Source organism: Botryllus schlosseri, chromosome 9, assembly GCF_051294905.1.
Source record: "Botryllus schlosseri isolate E-star chromosome 9, Bs_hap1, whole genome shotgun sequence".
NCBI classification, from domain to species: domain Eukaryota; kingdom Metazoa; phylum Chordata; class Ascidiacea; order Stolidobranchia; family Styelidae; genus Botryllus; species Botryllus schlosseri.
Genome location: NC_137244.1, coordinates 22,817,885 through 22,837,881, shown reverse-complemented (window position 1 = coordinate 22,837,881; position 19,997 = coordinate 22,817,885). Strand labels below are relative to the sequence as shown.

Sequence of the window (19,997 nt, the reverse complement as noted above, 5' to 3'; positions counted from 1 at the left end):
AGAGCAAAGCGGGAAAACCATAAATCCGAACCCAATGAGTTTTCCCAACAATAATACTTGCAATATTGGTGGATATAGTACGCCTCTGGGGATGTTCTGCTTCTACAAATATACACTTTTATACGCAAGGTACATCTTAAGAAAACAATGATGGCACAGAACATCATAAGGTCTCTCCGCGCTGCAAAGTTCCCAGTATCCGATTGAACATGAGTATTTATCTTCCAGATGGGCCATGGCGACTCTCCACTGCAATGCGGCCGTGAATAGCAAAAATGCTGAACAGAACACCTCCTGATAAAGCTTACTCCGGAATCGTATGTGGTAAGGGTTGTACGAGTTTCCAGTAAACGGTAAAAGGGTATATCACGACGTATCTGATTGATATACATTGGGCTAAACACAGTGGCGGCTCGTGACAATATCGGGTGGTGGGGCAAGGGCTGCAAGCGACTTTTTATCAAGATGACGTCACAATGACGTTTTCCAACGTAAACAAGTAACTTAATGATGTTACGGTAACATGAATTTCCCGACAACAGTGATTTTAACGTATGTGCCACGAGAGGTCTGCCGGTGAGCTGTGACTTGAAGTGTGGTAACTGCGTAAACGGCGTACGGAACAAAGATTCAACGCGGTTCATGTTCGCACTAGACCTGACTAATTATCTGCAGAAATGGAAATGACTATAACTCGAGAGATTGCGTAAGCCTAATTGGAAAGGTCAACGAGTTCGGACACATACCCAATTGTTATCTCATACATTGGGCCTGTCATATTGAATCCAAAACATCATTCTGAAGAACCAAGAATAGCAGTCTCGGAAACTCGGTCTCGGTACAGCATAGGAGATTTTGGCCTTGAAACTGGAGACTGTAACACGACACATATGGTTTTATTACTGTCTATAGGTCTGCTGCGAAATCGCCTTTGGAAAATATATTACCGAATATATACGTGGGTGAAAGCCGTGCACTGTTACATGACATCATCGAGAAGTAGCCTCATGGCCCTTTTCGGTATGGTACACTGTCAAAATAATGCAAACAGACCGAATTTTGCGTAAAATTTACTGAGGAATAGGCTGATCAAGTGATCAGCTGTTAGCCGACATCGAAAACGAAATAGCTATCGCGCTTGACAGGGGGTTGTAAGCAAATGGCTTGAAGGCCACAATTTCACGGTGAAATTGACATTGGAGAATATAATATCAAAGTAAATATTTGAATGCAAATGAGAATGATATCATCATCTCGTCACCTATCTCAGTATGGAACACAGTTAACGTTACCACAGATACACCGGCTTTTGCGTGAAATCCGCAATGCGTTGTAGGCTAAAGTGTCAGATCTGAGCACATCTCTACCATATTCGACCTTGATAACGAAATTACTGCCCTAATCATTGAGTGTCAACCTTGAGACTTGGCACAGCGTTCGATACTAAAATCAAAACACACCGTGCAAAATCTCATGACAGATCTATGTAAGGAGCATCGTTAAAATCAATAGAGACCAATACCGGCTTTGCGTAAAATCTGTTAGCGATAAATGACGAGTCAGCTCTCACTCGACTTAAGGAAACGAAATTACCACTAACATAGTTCAGTGACAAACTTAAAACTTGGTACAGCGTTCGATACTAACATTAAGACTTACCGTGCCAAATGTCATAACCGATCTCAGTATTGAACATCGTCAAAATCAATGGATACCAATACCGGCTTTCGAGTAAAATCTGTTTGCGATACATGACGGATCAGCACACACTCAACTTCGGAAACGGATTTACTACCCTAAACTTTAAGTAGAAACCCTGAAACTTGGGGCAATGTTAAATACCGCCATCACGACATGACATACCAAGTTTCAAGAGTTTTCATGGTGTGAAACACCATCAAAATCGACCTATACCAGCAAAGGTCGACTAAACGCATATGACGGTAACCGAGTTCAGATATAGATACGATTGTTACATCACACCTTAGGGGCACAGACCTATTGAGCCCCGGTTGCTCGGTAATTTTATGAATAAAAGAGAGTAAATCACCGTTTCTTTATTGTGCGCGGCTTTGAGAGAATAGACAGTCAAAGCTTGTTATGAGCGCAACCGGGGCAAGCCCCGGCTAGGCATTCGCAAAGCGAAAACACAGAAGAGGATTCGATTTTCGCAGAGACTTCGCTATATATGGGCATTTACAAGCGAAAGGACAAGAAGAATACGATTTTCGCTGTGATTTCGGTATATATAGATTGTTGTGCGTCTATAAATGGTAAAGAATTGTTATTGAACAGAATTTTAGGTGGGGCAATGCCCCAGTTGCCCTATAGGACGAGCCGCCACTGGCTAAACATCCAATCCATCTATGAAGCCGATCTGAACAGCGCCTAAAGTTAATTCATCATTGAATTTAATTGATGCAATTTATCTAAATTGCATAAATGCTAATGATCTCTGTGATTTATCGTACATGGTAAACGGTTTCATAATTTAACGTAGTATTATTATCAAGTTCCTTACTGACGAGAACAGCAGACAGAAATATCACCAAACAGAAAACGATGTACTTTCAAAAATTTTGGAAACTGTTTGAGACGCAGTGGCGTAGTAGTTACTTGGCGATTTTGGCTCTGCACCAGGCTGCAAGGGGGCAGCAAAATGAGGCTGCACACTGCACGGTGGGATAGCTAATCACGAGTTAATTTGTTACGATTTTAAGCGCGACAAAAAATCATCGGCGTGACGGAATTATGAAATTGCTGCGAAGGTTTATCAATGCTTTATCAAAATCTACGATTTGAACTTGATTTTGAGGATATCGCTGATTTTACTTCGGCGAAAGCTGGAAAAGTTCAATTCTAAGGCGACTACATTGATCTTTTATTTGCCTAATAAATTTGTTCTCCAGTTTTTGTCTTTTATCTTTGGCGTTGACGCTCGGAAAGTGAGGGACCTTTCTCAATAAGCAATATAAAACTTTCTGAGACGAGGCATATTATTTGCAATTATTTCTATTGAAAAGATTGCTTGAACACGAAACTACGGTATTTCAAAATTTGCTGTAGTCTACTTGGAAAGGAATTTTCAACGAAGGCCAGGGGCGACAGTATACGCTCCTACGTCACTATTGAGACGTCCGGCTTTCAGATCAACATTTTTACTGAAGTAAACACCCATCTTGAATTTCCCATGCGCGACCTGCGCTAGATAACCACCTGCCAGTAGCACAAGTGGTTGTGACCAAAATAGTTGACGACGTGCAGTAACGTGACTGACGGTCTGTCTAATATACGAGACGCGTAGTTCTCAAGCAGCCATGTATTCAGCAGAGATGAGCGGATTTGAAATTTCTATGTCCTAATCCAATCCAAATCCGAACCTTCAAATCCAAATCCAAATCCTAATCCATAACTTTTACATATTCAAGTCCATGTCCAATCCTAATCCGATTCCAACTGGAAATTCAGAAAAATTACTGATTTATGCAATGGTGGGATTCGAAAATTTTCTTTCACAACCAACGATTCACTTGATTCAAGATAACTCAGTAACCATAAGTACAATAATAACTGATCTGAACAGTGGCGGCTCGTGACAATATCAGGTGGTGGGGCAAGGGCTGCGGGCGACTTTTATCAACATGACGTCACAATGGCGTTTTCCAACGTAAAAGAAGTAACTTTATGATGGTCACATGAATTTCCCGACAACAGTGATTTTAACGTAGGTGCCGCGAGAGGTTTGCCGGTGAGCCGTGACTTGAAGTGTGGTAACAAATGTTTTATTCATTTATTTTTAATCAAAGGATTATTTTACAAAATGTACGTGAACTAAGAATCGTCCCTATGCCACGAATCATGTATCAGGTCATCCTCAGTAGCATGCGTTATAATATTATGGTAGAGTTAGAGATTACGCAAATCGATAGACCCTAAGTAATTTTTCTAAGCCCGTCCGAAAGTGTTTCGTACACGATCCTGGCGTGTTACGACCACTGAGCTGGTGGTTACGACCAGAGATGGGCGGATTCCAAAATTTCGGGATCCGAATCCATCCGGATCCGGCTGGCAATTGGAAATTCAGAGTCCAAAGAAATCCTGCTGGTGAATGTCCAGTTCGGAATCCTAAAAAATCCTGCCAGAACAATGCTAATTAATCATATCTAGGGCTGGGCAAAATGATTCGAGTACTCGAATCTGAATCGAGTATTAATTTTAATGATTCGAGTCTAGTAGTAAAAGTCGATTTTTTCGAGTACTGAAATTATACGTTTCTCGCCACTGAAAGTTAATTTATCAACGAGAATTATAGTTTCGATACTAATTTTCACTGTTGGAGCCTTGAAACCTTGATTGCTCGTATCGTACCATCGTAACATGTAGTACAAAGCTACCAACGTTACTGGGAATAGCACGTTTCCGAAGTCATGATCATCCCACAACATTGTTACCAAGTGCAATGAGATCGGTATGGTCGAAAATACCAAAGTATCTTTAATGTGATGGATAACAGGCATTATATTCTTTGAGATCGCATAAAAGGTGCATATTAGAGCTTTGACATATTACATTCTATTATGACGTCATAACGAGTGATACTCGATTACTCGACTCGAAGCATATTACGAGATTCAGAATCGAATCTCTCAGGTACTCGATTTTGCCCAGCCCTAATCATATCACAGCAAAAAAATCCGGCTAAAATCCGACCGTCACCCCAAATTCAAAATCCGGATCCAGTCCGGCCAGGTAAAAAAACATTTAAATCCTGCTCCGGCTCCTGAACCGGACTGTGGCCATCTCTGGTTACGACCAGGTGATAATAGGCAACCAAAGCGGAGGCACCCGGCGTACGATTGGATCAATAGACTGGACAACTTCTAGACCTCTCATTTTCGCTCTAAAGGCAACTGCGTAAACTACGTACGGAGCAAAGATTCAATACGATTCATGTTCGCACTTGACTTGACCTGACTAATTCCAATGACTAGAACTCGAGAGATTGCGTAAGCCTAACTGGAAAGGTCAACGAGTTCGGACACATACGCAATTGTTATCTCATAGATTGGGCCTGTCATATTGAATCCAGAACATCAATTTGAATGGTCTTTGAAGAACTAAGGACAGCAGCCTCGGAACTTCGGTCTCGGAACAACATAGGACATTTTGGCCTTGAAACTGGAGACTGTGACACAACACATACGGCTTTCTGTCTATAAGTCTGCTGCGAAATCGCCGTTGGAAAATATATTAATCAATAAATACATGAATAAAAGCCGTAAACTTAGTATACTGTTACAAGAAATCATCGAGAAGTAGCATACGCAATCTCATAACCCATTCCGGTATGGTACACTGTCAAAATCAATACAAACAGACGAACACCGAACTTTGAGTAAAATAGATCGAGGAATAGGCTGATCAAATGATCAGCTGTTAGCCGACATCGAAAATGAAATAGCTATCGCATTTGACAGGGGATTGTAAGCAAATGGTTTGAAGGCCACAATTTCACAGTAAAATGGACATTGGCGAACATAAAATTATGTGAATATTTGAATGCAAACCGAGAATCTTGGTTAGCTGTTTCATGCGATCATCGAGATATACCATTGGAAATATCATCACCGATCTCGTTATGGAACGCAGACTATAGATTAGCACAGACCGACACCGGCTTTTGCGTGAGATCCGCAATGACGTAGGTAGGCTAAGTTTCAGATCAGCGCGGATCTCTACCATACTCGACCTCGAAAACGAAATAACTGCCTCAATCATTGAGTGTCAACTTTAAGACTTGGCACCGCGTTCGATACTAAAATCAAGACATACCGTGCAAAAGCTCATGACAGATCTAGGTATGGAACATGGTTAAAATCAATAGAGACCAATAACGGCTTTTGCGTAAATTTGTTAGCGATAAATGAAGAGTCAGCTCTTACTCGACTTTGGAAACGAAATTACCACCCACATAGTTCAGTGACAAACTTAGAACTTGTTACAGCGGTCGATACTAACACTTACCGTGCCAAATGTCATGACCGATCTCGGTATAGAACATCGTCAAAATCAATGGAGACCAATACCGGCTTTTGAGTATAATCTGTTTGCTGTAGTTACTACAGTGTAGTATGTACATGATAGATCAGCACACACTGAACTTCGGAAACGGAATTACTACCCTTATCTTCAAGTAGCAAGCCTGAAACTTGGAGCAGTGTTAAATACTACCTTCACGACATATCATACCAAGTTTCAAGAATTATCATGGTGCGAAACACCGTCAAATTCGACCTATACCAGCAAAGGTCGACTCAACGCATATTACGGTAACCAAGTTCAGATATAGATACGATTGTTACATCACACCTTAGGGGCGACGAAGCATATTTGCCCCGGTTGCTCGGCCATTTTACGAATAGGAGAGAGTAAATCACCGTTTCTTTATTGTGCGCGGCTTTGAGAGAATAGATAGTGAAAGCTTGTTATGAGCGCTACCGGGGCAAGCCCCGGCTAGGCATTCACAAAGCGAAAACACAGAAGAGAATTCGATTTTCGCAGAGACTTCGCTATATGTATGGGCATTTGCAAGCGAAAGCACAAGAAGAACGCGGGTTTCGCTGTGATCTCGGTATATATTGATTGCTGTGCGTCTATAAATGGTTAAATTGTTATTGAACAGAATTTTAGGTGGGGCAATGCCCCAGTTGCCCTATAGGACGAGCCGCCACTGGATCTGAATAAAGTTTGTCGCCATTCGCCACCCGACATTTCAATCTCCCAGAAAATAAGTCAATCCAATCCAAATCCTAATCCGTTCTGAAAAAAATGTCTAATCCAAATCCAATCCAAATCCGACAAAATTTCACAAATCCTGTTTTTTCAAAACCTAATCCTAATCCATGCTCATCTCTGGTAGCATACGCGACAGGGCGGGTTTGAGGCACCAGTCATTTCGATGGCGTGGGTTCGAATCCCACTGCTGCCACCATGTAGTAACGTGATTGACGGTCTGTCTAATATACGAGACGTGTAGTTTTCAAGCAGTCATGTATTCAGTGACGACCAAGCACAGAAGCACCTGCGATGTCGTCACACCCTAGTGGCGCCATAGAGCTACCACTAAATCTCCCTTCTCGGGACAAGCACAAAAGCTTATCAGCAGCACAAACATGTACAACGCAAGCACAGAATGAAGACAATAAACAATCCGAATTGAGGCAGTTAGCGGTACAAAGGTATGAAGCAATAGGCAGGCAAGAGGTGAATGAAGAACACAACAATTTTACACACACTACTCCAATAACTACATCAGTACTCCTCGATGTATCTGCGAGGTGCGGTTCTGTTCCGATCCGACCGTCTAACTATCGCCGCCTCATGATGGTCATCGCGATCGACACTAGTAGCGCTCAAACTGCTATCTCCTCCCTGATCGGGAAATTTGAAGAATTCAGCTGCCTCACCGGCAGTAATGTCGACGCCTTCTTGCGGGGCATTCTCCGTCTGGTATCTTCGCACCATTCGGCGATTTCTTCTGAAGGTGCCACGCCCCGTTTTGATAACCAAGGATCTGGGTTGAGTGTCAGTATCAAGTTTTTCTACAACACCCTACGATTTGCAGTCCGGAATCCAGACGCGATCTCCCACCTTGAACTCATGTCCAGGTACTCATGTCCAGGTGTCTTTTGTTGTCCAGGTACTCATGTCCAGGTGTCTTTTGTTGTAATCACGAGTAACTCTGCGTCGGTAATCTGCTTCGGCTTTCTTCACGGCGGTTCGGTCGACAGACTTGGGCAGAAGATCGTCTGGATGACACGGTACTCTTGTTCTTAGTTTGCGGCAGTGTTGGGATGACTCGAGTCATGACTTGACTCGAGTCAGACTCGAGTCAACTTTTTCGCATGACTTGACTTGACTCGAGTCACTTTGCAAAAATGACTTGACTTGACTTGACTCGGCGCTTCAGAAATGTCGATTGACTCGTGACTCGGAGCAAAATTTACGAGTCAATTTCAAGTCATCAATAAGTAAATGATGTCGACTAAATCACTGTATCATTAGTGTATTCGGATAAGTCGCGACTCGCGATACGCCAGTGACACTCGTGAGAGCAACCAGTCTTTCACTTATTGTACGTTCCACTTCCACTGGTCCTCCATTGTTACATCACAAATAAATTGGTCGCAAACGAAATGATCACAGCTACGTTGCTGTGGTAGTAGTAGATTAATCTAATGTTTCTTAGACGGCGCAGTGTTTACATTGCGCAGTGCATCATGTGCCTACTGAAAATCTTCTTGAATTTCAGAATCGTCTCTGCTGCGTTCACTGTTTTGGAGACAATGCAAATCTCAATGTCCCTGGAGTAGCCTAGTAGTCAACGGCTAGCAGGTACATGGAATTCTGGTATTGAAAGAAGTCGGCACCAACACGGGACCAGGGTCTCTCTGGGAAGGATGCTGACAGCATCGGTTCCACCCTTTCTCGCTGATGCCCCGTGCACTTTTCGCAATTTCTGACGGTTTCTTCAATGTCCTTAGAAATTCCAGGCCACCAGCATGACTGTGATGCATTGAGTCGGGATTTTGTCACCCCTTGGTGAGCATCATGGAGGTATCTTAAAATGTATTGTCTCAGCGTACAGGGGATCACCAAGCGATTCCCTTTAAGCAGGAGTCCGTCATAAGTAGATAAACAGGCTCTATCATTCCAGTATGGCCTAAGTGGGCCATGCAGCGTCTCTTTGCATTTCAGCCACCCTGAGGATACATTTTGCATCACTGTGCGCAATACGTCCTCTTTCTGGAGCTCTGAGCGAATTTCATCCAACCGTTTGCAAGACGCAGGAAGGCTGGATGTGACAGCATTGACATAGGCTTCTGTCTCATTATGAAGGCCATCAACGTCCTCGGAAGTTGGCAACGGACAACGAGACAATGCGTCCGCAGTATATAGCAGTTTCCCCGGAACATGAGATATGGTGAAGTTGAACTTCATCAGCCGCATTCGAAACCGTTGCACTCTGAGCGGAAGCTCATCAAGAGTCTTTGTTGACAAAAGTGAAACTAATGGTTGGTGATCAGTCTCCACGCGAAGTTGACGCAAGCCGATCAGGAGTTCCTTCCATCTCTCCATAGACCACGTTATAGCAAGGGCCTCCTTCTCGATTTGAGCGTATCGTCTCTCTGTCTCAGTCAGCGATCTGCTAGCATACGCGACAGGGCGGGTTTGAGGCACCAGTCATTTCGATGGCGTGGGTTCGAATCCCACTGCTGCCACCATGTAGTAACGTGATTGACGGTCTGTCTAATATACGAGACGTGTAGTTTTCAAGCAGTCATGTATTCAGTGACGACCAAGCACCGAAGCACCTGCGATGTCGTCACACCCTAGCGGCGCCATAGAGCTACCACTACACGACGTACGGGTAAACGTGGCCAGAAACGATGGAAGTACTTCTACTTTTTCGGATTACGCAAGTAGGTTTTGCCTACTTGCAATCTACTTACTCAAACGGCCGTTCTTTAGACTAGGCCGCTTCCATTTCCACGCAACAGGGATATATGTGCATACCATTGAGGAGTGAAATTGTCATAATGACAGGTCGAAATGATTATGATAAATAGTATGGAGGATCCTTGCAGCGTATCTCAGGATTTCAGCATTTCGAATAATGCAGAAAGGTTGTAACGAAGCTTATATTGCGCACGTCAATAATATTCCCTAGTCGAATGTACGCTTGAAACTGGGCAGATCATTGCCTGGTAATCAAGCAATAGTCACTGGGTCTTCTTGAAGGTACAGAACTTCAACATGCAGTTGATATTCATATTGAAATGAGGCTGGCACCAGTCCGCATTTTCGCAATCACTTGATGAACTGCGTTACCAGGTGTTTGAAGGAGAGTCGATGGAGGAAATGACTCCCAACTCAAAGTCCGCTCACAAGAGACAACTCCATTTTCCGACCACACGCGGTGAATTACGGCAACTGCTTTTCCCATCGTAACGCATACGCTTATTACCCATCCATTCATGAAAACGACTTTATTGTCGAGAATATTTGGCAAGCAGCAAATAAGCGGCCTTCCTCGGATGAAAAAAAGTTGTAAAACCGCGCTACAAACGATCTGCTTTCAGTATTCAGTGTAAAGGCGAGAAAATATCTTCTGAATATTATTGCGCGACAGGTGTAAACTAGATTGGCGGGGAGAGATGGACATTGGACTACTAGATAATGTGCAAACTTTCCAAAATTGATTAGAATGATGGTTACAAATTGTTTCCAAATTAGATTAGAATTACGGAATTTGCAAATAATTGGGCATTGAACTAAATTCCGAATTACAATGAAATACAAATCAAACTCCGTCAACACCGAATAAGACTTCGTTCTCATAAGTATAAGGACGGCATAGCTGCAGAAGTCTGCACCAAGAATTTAGATTTCTTTGAAATTAGTCAAACTACACAACTAAAATTTATCTAGTTATCCAAGTCTGGTGGCAGGAGAGCACGCACAGAATTCCATCGGCAATATGTCAGTCTCCTCCTTGAATTCACGGAAACTACGGCGGCATCAAATAGACAGCAATGAATCGATATTCAGTGAAACAGCAGGATGGAAACGACATACGAGAAATCTGGTCGACGCCAGCGAAAACATAATGAAATTACCATGTTAGGAAATACGTGAATAAAGTGATGATGTGTGTTTTGAAACGGGATAGAAACAAACAAAAAATCTTTATAAATCACGATACTGTTCACGCGACGCATTGGCGAGCTCAGCCTACAGAGCTACATCTGTAAAGCAGCGATTACTTCGTAATCGGTATGGTCAGTTTTGGCCCGCGCTGGCGAAATCCAGGACCTCTGTTCGACGACTGTGCCGCCGACTGCGACTTGGCTTCCTCCTCGTCGCCGTCGATACACGCGAGACCTCCGTTCGACTCTGATTCAATTGCAAGAGTGGTTAACACGGGAATATGACCAGGGAAACAGTGACACTGAGTTAAAGCAAGGGGTGGTCAAAGTTATGATCGTTGGCGCATGGAAGTTTCCGAGCAATTAAAAATAGGAAGTTGTATGTTTATGTCCTTGATGTTGTTGCGGCATATACACCGACTCGTGTATACACATACACACGATATGTGCCTATGGATATGCATACCATGAGTGCATGATGGGTCTTGTAAGGTTTTCTAAGTCTTGCACCATCCCTTCCTGCTATCCCAGTACTAGCGCTCAGTTAAGCAGGAAAACCACAGATGCCAGGGTTACTAATAAGGTCTTTAGTCTGACCCGGCCGGGTAACGAACCCATGGCCTACCGGTCAAGAAGCCATCAGATTTTTGTCTATTTTACACATTTTGAGATTATCAACTTGATTTGAAGTTTTCATTTTTTTTCCGGCCATATCTTGACCATGGTCGACTTTGAAACACTGTGAAAACGTAACCAAGGCCGAAACAAATGAAAATTTCACAAGAATTTAATTTACTTCAAGTTTGAAAAATGGATCTCAAAATTTGAAAAAAATGAACATAAGCTACTTTGATTCCACCACGACGATATAGTCGTGATGACACCAACTCAACACCGCCAGACTCACCTCCAGACGAATGCAGATCTTCACAAGAAGCGGCCGACAAGGCCCCGTTCAGGCTCTGATGGCTGGTCACCGGGGTCAGGTCCACGACCTCTGCGAAATATCCGTTCACGGCCGCGTCCAGCAGCGTCACCAGCACGGAAGTGTTTTCCAGATTGGGGCTCTTCGGGAAGGGCCCGGTGAACTTCCACGCACCGCCAAAACCGATGTCTGAAATCGAGAACACCGGGTAGAATTGGTACCAGCATCAGACCTTCTGTATCTCACGTAATGTAGAATTAAGTGCGTCTGTTTGCTTATCGCGACATGTAATAACCAGGGTACAATGATTCGATACTATTTTTCATTCTGGGAGCCTTGAAGCCGTTACTGGCATAAGGTTCAATGAAATAGGTATGGTCGAAAAAATACCAAATATACTATATTATTTTATAGTCGCATAAAAGGTACGTATTTGACCTTTCTACATCATACCTACTGTTGTGACGTCATGACAAGAAATACTGGACTCTAAGCCTAATACTCGATTCATAATGACGAAACACAAGCACGAACTCGCATAATGCGTCATTAACAAGACTGCGATGATGTTCCGGATTGAATATAAATATTGGAGTATTTGGTTGTATCAAGTTCAGCGTGCGAGTGGTTAGTACTTGTTCACTTGCACTAATCTAATAGACACGCACACTGCGACATTTATTAATAGCCACGGTATATTTCTGATGCTGTGAACGCAATGGCGTTTTAACAGATGTTCACATTAAAGGAATGACGCATGCCGTCAAGATTACGATATTGACTGCGAAATAACAAGTGGTGTTCAGTTCACAGCTTGCTACCCTCACCTCGAAATTACTTTACAGTTACCGAGGAAGCTTCACGCATTTATCGTACTGTATACTCATGTCAGCTTTGACGATTTGCACTGTATACTCGAGCGGTAACGTTTAGTAATGTAGATTGTAGGGGTATGTTCGCAACATCTTTATGAGTGAAACTGGCATAACGATCGGAAGAACTCGCCCTTGTATCACGATACTTCAATTTTTATTCGAAAATCGCGCCCACGTGTAGCATCATCAGTTAGTAAGTGCTAAAATTATACTTGAGTAACAAAATCTGATTACTATGAAGACGTCTGGTTGTGATTCCTATCTATGTCAAGTCCATCTTATTTACAGCGACGCAAGGCCTTCAACAGGTGGACAGTAGCTGTTTTCTGTAATATATTTCGCAACACTGCAACCATACAAACGACCGCGGTTGATCGCTCCTTACTCTGAAGGTACGAAGTCTGCTGGTGGCTCCGCGACTCCTCGTTGCAGACGGAGTTGTGCACGATCATCTGGATGGCGCTCAACACGCCCAGATCCACGCAGTTCAGCAGCAGCGAGCTGATCTTCTGATTCAGCAGGCTGTGGCTGAAAAACAACAGCAAAGGAGCAACCTCTGTAATTAAACGTGCGGACTGCGGATATTAGGGTGTATCTACCAAAACTGTTTCATTTACACATGCATTCAAACTGCGGTAATGTTCATTCATTCTGTATGACTATGCACTCCGTCTTATCTTATATTTGAACTTTTTTATATTTTATTAGCCTTGTGTACAGTGCGCTAGTGTAGGGATGATATCATTATGGAGTGTAAATCATTACGCAGTTAATAGGTGTATTTTACATTTCCACCATGATTTGCGGTGCAATACTTCCATGGGTATACGTTTATTTGCCACGTCCACTATTGCGTGGGGAGCAAATCTGTCTGTGAATAATATGTGTATTCATCATTTCATGCTGGCGTGGAGTGCAAATTAATCCGTGGATATAGGATATCGGCATCGTAGGCCCCGGGTGTAGTTATCATATTTACTACGGCGAGGGGTGTAAATCATTTTGTGGGTATATGACGAGGGGTGTAACTCATTCTGTACGTATAGGCGTATCGTAGGTGCTGGATGTATTTGTCATATTTACTATGGCGAGGGGTGGAAATCTTTCCACGGATAGCACCACGAATACCACAAAAACAAACAAACCAGCCGTCACGCTGCTTGCTTTGAGAAGTATTTCGGGGGGGGGGGGGGGGGGGGGGGTTCCACTGCCCTGATCAGATTTTAATGTAGATTTTCGAAATCAGTGAACAATAGCTCTCAAATGAGATCAACTTAATTAATTTGAGCGCTCGGGTCGTCGGCTGCGAGGCTAGCAATTATGTTAGATTCAGATTGCTGAGCGGTAATTTACACTGAGCAAGGAGCGTGACGACGGGTGTTGCGCATTTTATCTATCCGTCGGTTAGTTATCTGTAGTTTACCATAGCCGACAATTTAACTCACACAATCGGAAACACGTCAGGGAAGACCACGGTCGATTCGGCCAAATACTCGTACAGCACTCTCGCTTCCGAATCGTCCTGGCAGTGCTTGACTTGCGCGGCTAGTATGGTGAGGAGCAGGACCTTGAAACGGGAAGGAATCGGTCACCACGATCCAGACGGTGTCAGCCTAACTCAACGCCCTGGCACATCAGCCGCGTTTGACGTGCCAGATATCTTACAGTTGTAAATTTACGTAAACCAATACAAGTATTAGAATAAACAAGGCTTAACCTGGACAAGGATCAGTCTAGTCTCTATGGGAGAAATTAGCGTGGTGTGGATTAAAGGCGAACGCAAATACTGCAAGATTGAAATGAGACGGCGACGTTTGGCATGTGACAGTGGACAAGAAACGCAAGATCGCACAAAAATGGAGAGGCAACGGACACAAAGAATTACTGCCGATGATCAATGTGACAATGTGTCTAACAAACTGATTCTGTGTTGAGGCCAGACCAGGGTCATACTCGACAGGCCACTAATTATATACAAGATATATAGTGTTCCCCGTGGCCATTAGCGACGAAGTGCCTTGTGTGGCTTTCTAAGTCTTGCACCACCCCTCCATGGTATCCCGGTAATGCTGAGCGCCAAGCAGGAGTAACTGGTAGCCCGTCGCAAAAAAACAGTACTCAAGAAGTGGCCCCTGATTTCAAAAAGGTCGGTGAACCTTCACTACGGAATGGCGCAAATCGATACCTGAGATTCGCTGTCGTGCAACATCTCATCGTCAAGCAACACGTTGAACGCCGGGTCCGTCGATAGCTTCCGTCTCGAACGCCGAGACGAAGACGAAGCCGACGAAGACTGCGCACGAGACGCCGCGCTCCGTCTCGCGTGGTGATGCTGGTTACGCCTACGTCCGGCACTGCTGCTGCACGTGCTGCTGTCGGAGTCGTGCGATGTACAGCCGAGATTCTGTCGACGGCCAGACAACGTGTTAAAGCGAGGCCCGGGCCAAACACTAGGGCTCAATGATTCGAGTGAAGTAGTGAGAGATACTGTAGTTATATCTACCTTGCCACTATAAGAGTTAATTTATCAAGGAGAATTATAGTTTCGATTATATTTTCAACTATGGAAGCCTTGAAACCTCAATTGATCGTATCACAGCATACGAAGCACGTGGTACAAAGCTGGACACGTTAATGGAAATGACATATCTCCGAAGTCGAAGATAATTTCAAGGTTTCAAGGCTTACACAGTGGAAAATAATATCGAAACTATAATTCTCGCACTCTCAGCGGTGAGGAGTGTGTGTTTTCGGCCTTCCGGGGAAAACTGGACAGGAATATTTTTTAAAAACAATTCGGAAAAACGTAAATACCACACTCACATGTCTGAGCCTGCTCGGCGTGCCGGATAGTTCTTGGCCTTCGGGCAGCCGCGAAGTGCTGCCTTGATTAGGACGTCCTAAAAACCGAGACGGACGACGTGTGAAGGCCTAGACACACAGAAACCACGAGACAAGTCTCACCTCTCCTGTCGGGAAGCACCAATTCGGGAGGCTTGGCGGGGAGCAAAGGCGGGCACCTCTGACCGTTATCCGATTCGGGCAGGGGGCTAGGATTGCCGCGGCTGAAATTACGACGTATCAGGCTTGATACCAGATCACATATTCATATATATGCCCATAGGGCTTTTCAAAAATAACTTTTTTTCCGGATTCCAGCGATTCACTGATTAAATTGTCAGGTTACCCTAAAAAACGCTGCACACCAAATTTGGTTCAATTCTAACAAGTATAGGACTCCGCAGATCCAATTAAAAATTTTAATTTATTAGAGAAAATAAAAAAAAAATTTCAAATTTTTCTGCCAACCCCGTGAAATTGTTCAGCTGTCTTCAAAGATGACGCAAAACAAATTTGACTCAATTCCGACCTGTAGAACCGGAGTTATGTGAATTTTTCGTTGATAATTCTCTAATTATCCACCGATCAAGGATAATGATTCTCATTCGGTTTCTTTGTTACGACATAGTTACCAGTACAGTTGACTTCGTTCAGCGTTCTTTCATGATTACATTGTCACGGCAAATTGGTTTCATTAATTTGAGACCATATCATTTTAGAGCGCGCAGTGCCTCTTAAACTTATGATGAGGGGGACACGAAAAGTCTCTTGATTTAATCATTGATACTGCAACAATTGGAGTCTTGAAAGCAATATTCGAGTATCATACCGCCAGTCACCTATTCAAGTACTACAAGATAGTAAAAAACATCGGAATACCGACCTTCTCGACGAGTGTCCGTCACTAGAACGCGCATCAGAACTGCTACCGTGGTCCTCCACAACCACCGTGCTATTCGGAGGACAGGACACGACGGCCGTCGTAGTGGTGACGCCGGTCGTGGGCCGGGCGATGTTCTGGACTTGATGCGGGGCACGGGACTTTCCGATGGTGGATGATGAAGTGGAATGCTGGCTGGACGATGAAGACCCGGGCTTGATCCGTATGCCGCAGTACCGCTGCACTTCGGGACACACGGGCAGCAACGCTGGTTTTATTGAGAGAGAGGGTGTGAGAATTTATTTCTCATCGCAAATTATTGAAATGTGGAATACAAAGTTTTGTAAGACACCAAAACTGATTTGATGCGGCATGAAAAATGCAGTTCTTTATAGAGTTTAGATATAGGCCTATAGGGATTAGCGTTGGGATCGAGTCGCTATCTACGAGTCACTGCACATTTCGACTCGAGTCAAGTCACAAAATCATCTGAAGAAGTTGACTTAAGAGGTCCCCAACCATCTTATTTATAAGATTTGTCCCTATTTTGTATGACAATGTCTTATAAAATTACACTATCCTTATTTATAAGACTTATCTCTATGTTTGACTCGTGTCTTGGTGACGATTTTTGTGTATCGCATTGTACATTGTGTGTCTCCAACGGATGAAAGTGATGAGCTTTTTCAGTTGTCGGCTTCCCAAATAAGTGCTACTCATAATTTCTGGCTGTCTTTCATTTCAGATCCTGTGGATGGCAACCCCAATTATATGAAATATGCATTTCTTAATCTATAGTTACAAAAGTTGCGAGATGAAGCTACACCGAAGTGATCTGGTGATCATCACGAGTAATTAATTAAGAGGAATTGATCGCCATATTGCGTACATTGAAGATATAACAGTGAATAGTGAATATAACATATTACAATCAGGACAAGCAACATATTGTAAGAAATAGATATTATCTAATTTAGATCTAAACGTGAATATATGATGAAACTACACAAAGAATGACTGCCTTCGAGTAAATATATAGGTAGTATTATATAAAATAAGTGAAGCATCTTCAAAAAAACATGTGCTAGCGATACATTCCATGTTGGAGTGTTGTAGGAGGAAGAGGATTGCCATACCTGCCAAATACGCAACGCTGTCAGGGTTGACCTCGTATTTGTCACATTGCCTGTGGCGGGACACCGCTTCCAGCATGGACTGCAGTATGCGGTTGGTACGCGATCCCACAGCCGGGTCAGGATGCCGGAAACCTGTCATGTAAATTTATTCATGAGTCAGTGCGCGCGATACAATCACACGATATCTTGTCAAGTTTACATAGAAATTACAGTTTCTCTTATAAAATGTGTAATCACAATACAAAGAGATAGAATCTTCGAAAATATATTCAGTTACCGTGGCTCAAAGGATACCTCATGCAGTTCTTATGATAATTTTTAAAAGCGATGAATACTTATCTCGATCTCTTATGCTCGATAAAATGACAATGACCCCCCGTGAAAATACGGTAAAAGCCACTTACCTTTCAGCAGGTGAAATACGAACGCGAAATGAAATCGCAGCTTGAAGTTGATTCCGACGCTGTGGTCGAGTTGGATGAAGTACCTCTCCAATGCTGACCTCATGTTCATGAGGAACACCGCTGGGGGCTGCCGGAAAAGATACAAGCACAGAGTTGGCGCAGTAGTCAGCGTTTATATTATGTAGAATTAAAAGTATGGTAATGAAAGTAAATAGATTTGCAAAATAAGTGTCACGTAGCGGTGGGGCGAAAATGATAACCACAAAAACCTACTAGAGTAATCAAATAGATGTAATCTGTCACTGACATCTGTACACATATGCCTATAATCGTACCTGCCGACCGAAAGCTGAGGTTTCCGTCAGATGATGCAGATTTTGTTCGATAAGAGACAGCCCAGCCGAATATACCGACGGGTGCTCGAATTGCAACGCGGCTACCCCGAGCCAGAAGAACAGCGTCCGCACCTCCACGTCCTGAAAAAGAAGTCGTTCGTGTATCGAAGACACTTGGAGAAGGCAAATTCTCAAACAATGGCCAATATTGAACCTAGCGATGGTGGTAGAGCAGGGGTATGGAAACTTCTTGACAAATGTAAATAAAATCACGGGCCTCACATAGGTTCTTTAGTAGCAGCAAGGATCGCTATACCTGAACAAATTGATAACGGTGATGGGACAACTCATGAACAAAACTCAAACCTCAAACATTCAACTGCAAATTCGGATTATGCATAGTATTATTTTGATTTTAGTATTATTTTAGTCATTCTCTCAGCTCACTTAGCGTAGTTCCAGACCATGTTAAAGTAGGGTGAGTTGGATCGGAGGACATAGCGCGAGCCTTGATCGGACAGGGGTGTAGTTTTGCGAAACCATGTACCGCCCAGATTCTCAAAGACCGGGTAGTGTGAAACGTCACGGTGAATACGGAAACATGAAAAACTCACCACTTGCACGACAAGCTGTAATCTTGTGAAGCAGAGCAGGCAAGCTTCAAATAAGTTCAAGTCTGCGGCAGATTCCAAGGACTGTAAATAACAAAGTTTAGCGGTCTGCATGAGTTTTTTGTACTAGAGTAGGTCGATCTCTGAATTTTCGGATTGCGAGTAAGGAATCGGCCTTAAAGTGGGATATGAGTCAGCAACAAACAAAGTAGCATACTTGACCGAATTGGTACATCTCACTGCAGAAATACTTTCCATATTAAAGACACTATTAGAGGTATGGAACTTCAATATACAATTGAATAATATATTCACATTGAAATATACACGAATATTCATCAGGGGTTATTGTCAACAGTTATTTGACACCAATCCAGCCACACTGGTGGAAAGAGTTTGTGTACTGTCTAAAAAATTGTTCATCGAGCTCAAGTCATCTGTCTACTTTGATTATTCGACTTCATGAACATTGGAAGAGGTACAAAACTTCAGTATACAATTGAAAATCATATTCATATTGAAAGAAACTGGAAAAAATTCGGCTGACACTACACAGGGAACTAGTAGAGAATTGGACAGAACATTGTGTAAAATGTATAATCCAATTGCACTAGGGCAATATATGTAGAATGCTGTTTTAAGCTGTTTGAAGGAATCTTATAGTGCAACCTTTTGCAACTTTTGTCCATTATTTTTCATGCAACTTTTTGCAAGTTTTTCGATTTTGCATGAAAGTTTTTTCCATATATGATGCGACTCACTTTTTACATGAAATATTTGGCAGTATATGTCACTGTTTTTTGGAGAATTTCGGTGAACAACACGGCCAAATTCGACTGAAATACCGTAAATCAGCACTGAAGTAACGCTCTTCCGGGTATTTCGGGAGCTGAGCCGGATAGTTGACCTTTAATTTTAATCAACCAATGGAGAATGTGGATGGAAAACTGTATTTCGGGAGTGGAACTGGGAAGTTTACCTTTTTCTTTAGACAACCGGGCCAAATGTGGTGTTTTAGTGCAACTTTTGTCAAAAATAAATGCAACTTTCCACGGCCCTACTTATCACTATTACCAGGTGATACTCACCTTGCCCATGATACGCATGATCTGCTTGACGTGTCCGGCGCTGACGTTCTTCGTTATGCACCCGAGGACCACCAGCGCCCTGGCTTGCAGCGACGGGTTGTATTGAAACGCAAACTTGTGGCTCAATCGGACCCACACGTTCACCCACTGACAGTCGAGTATGTCTTTACCGCAAGCCTATTGAGATATTGTT

The 19,997-nt window shown here is 43.1% G+C and overlaps 1 protein-coding gene and 1 long non-coding RNA gene across 2 annotated transcripts in view; both read right to left on the bottom strand.

Moving 5' to 3' along the window:
* Window positions 1–5,103: 5,103 nt before the first annotated feature.
* LOC145447345 (uncharacterized) lies at window positions 5,104–9,590 on the bottom strand. The gene is made up of 2 exons (XR_013917538.1): window positions 9,223–9,590; window positions 5,104–7,363 (listed from the first exon to the last, which is right to left on the bottom strand). It is a non-coding gene; the product is annotated as an uncharacterized LOC145447345 (long non-coding RNA).
* Window positions 9,591–10,034: 444 nt separating this feature from the next.
* The window catches only part of LOC145447344 (neurofibromin-like), a 38,142-nt gene continuing 28,179 nt past the window's right edge, over window positions 10,035–19,997 (bottom strand). The window contains exons 50-62 of the mRNA XM_080325764.1: window positions 19,805–19,981; window positions 18,720–18,800; window positions 18,106–18,246; window positions 17,771–17,897; window positions 17,367–17,498; window positions 16,234–16,498; window positions 15,474–15,574; window positions 15,333–15,409; window positions 14,695–14,913; window positions 13,955–14,076; window positions 12,895–13,037; window positions 11,617–11,823; window positions 10,035–10,956 (exon numbers count right to left, since the gene is read on the bottom strand). Coding sequence (XP_080181890.1) covers window positions 10,823–10,956; window positions 11,617–11,823; window positions 12,895–13,037; window positions 13,955–14,076; window positions 14,695–14,913; window positions 15,333–15,409; window positions 15,474–15,574; window positions 16,234–16,498; window positions 17,367–17,498; window positions 17,771–17,897; window positions 18,106–18,246; window positions 18,720–18,800; window positions 19,805–19,981 — 1,926 coding nt within the window. The 3' untranslated portion in view covers window positions 10,035–10,822. The remainder of the gene's footprint in view (window positions 10,957–11,616; window positions 11,824–12,894; window positions 13,038–13,954; window positions 14,077–14,694; window positions 14,914–15,332; window positions 15,410–15,473; window positions 15,575–16,233; window positions 16,499–17,366; window positions 17,499–17,770; window positions 17,898–18,105; window positions 18,247–18,719; window positions 18,801–19,804; window positions 19,982–19,997) is intronic.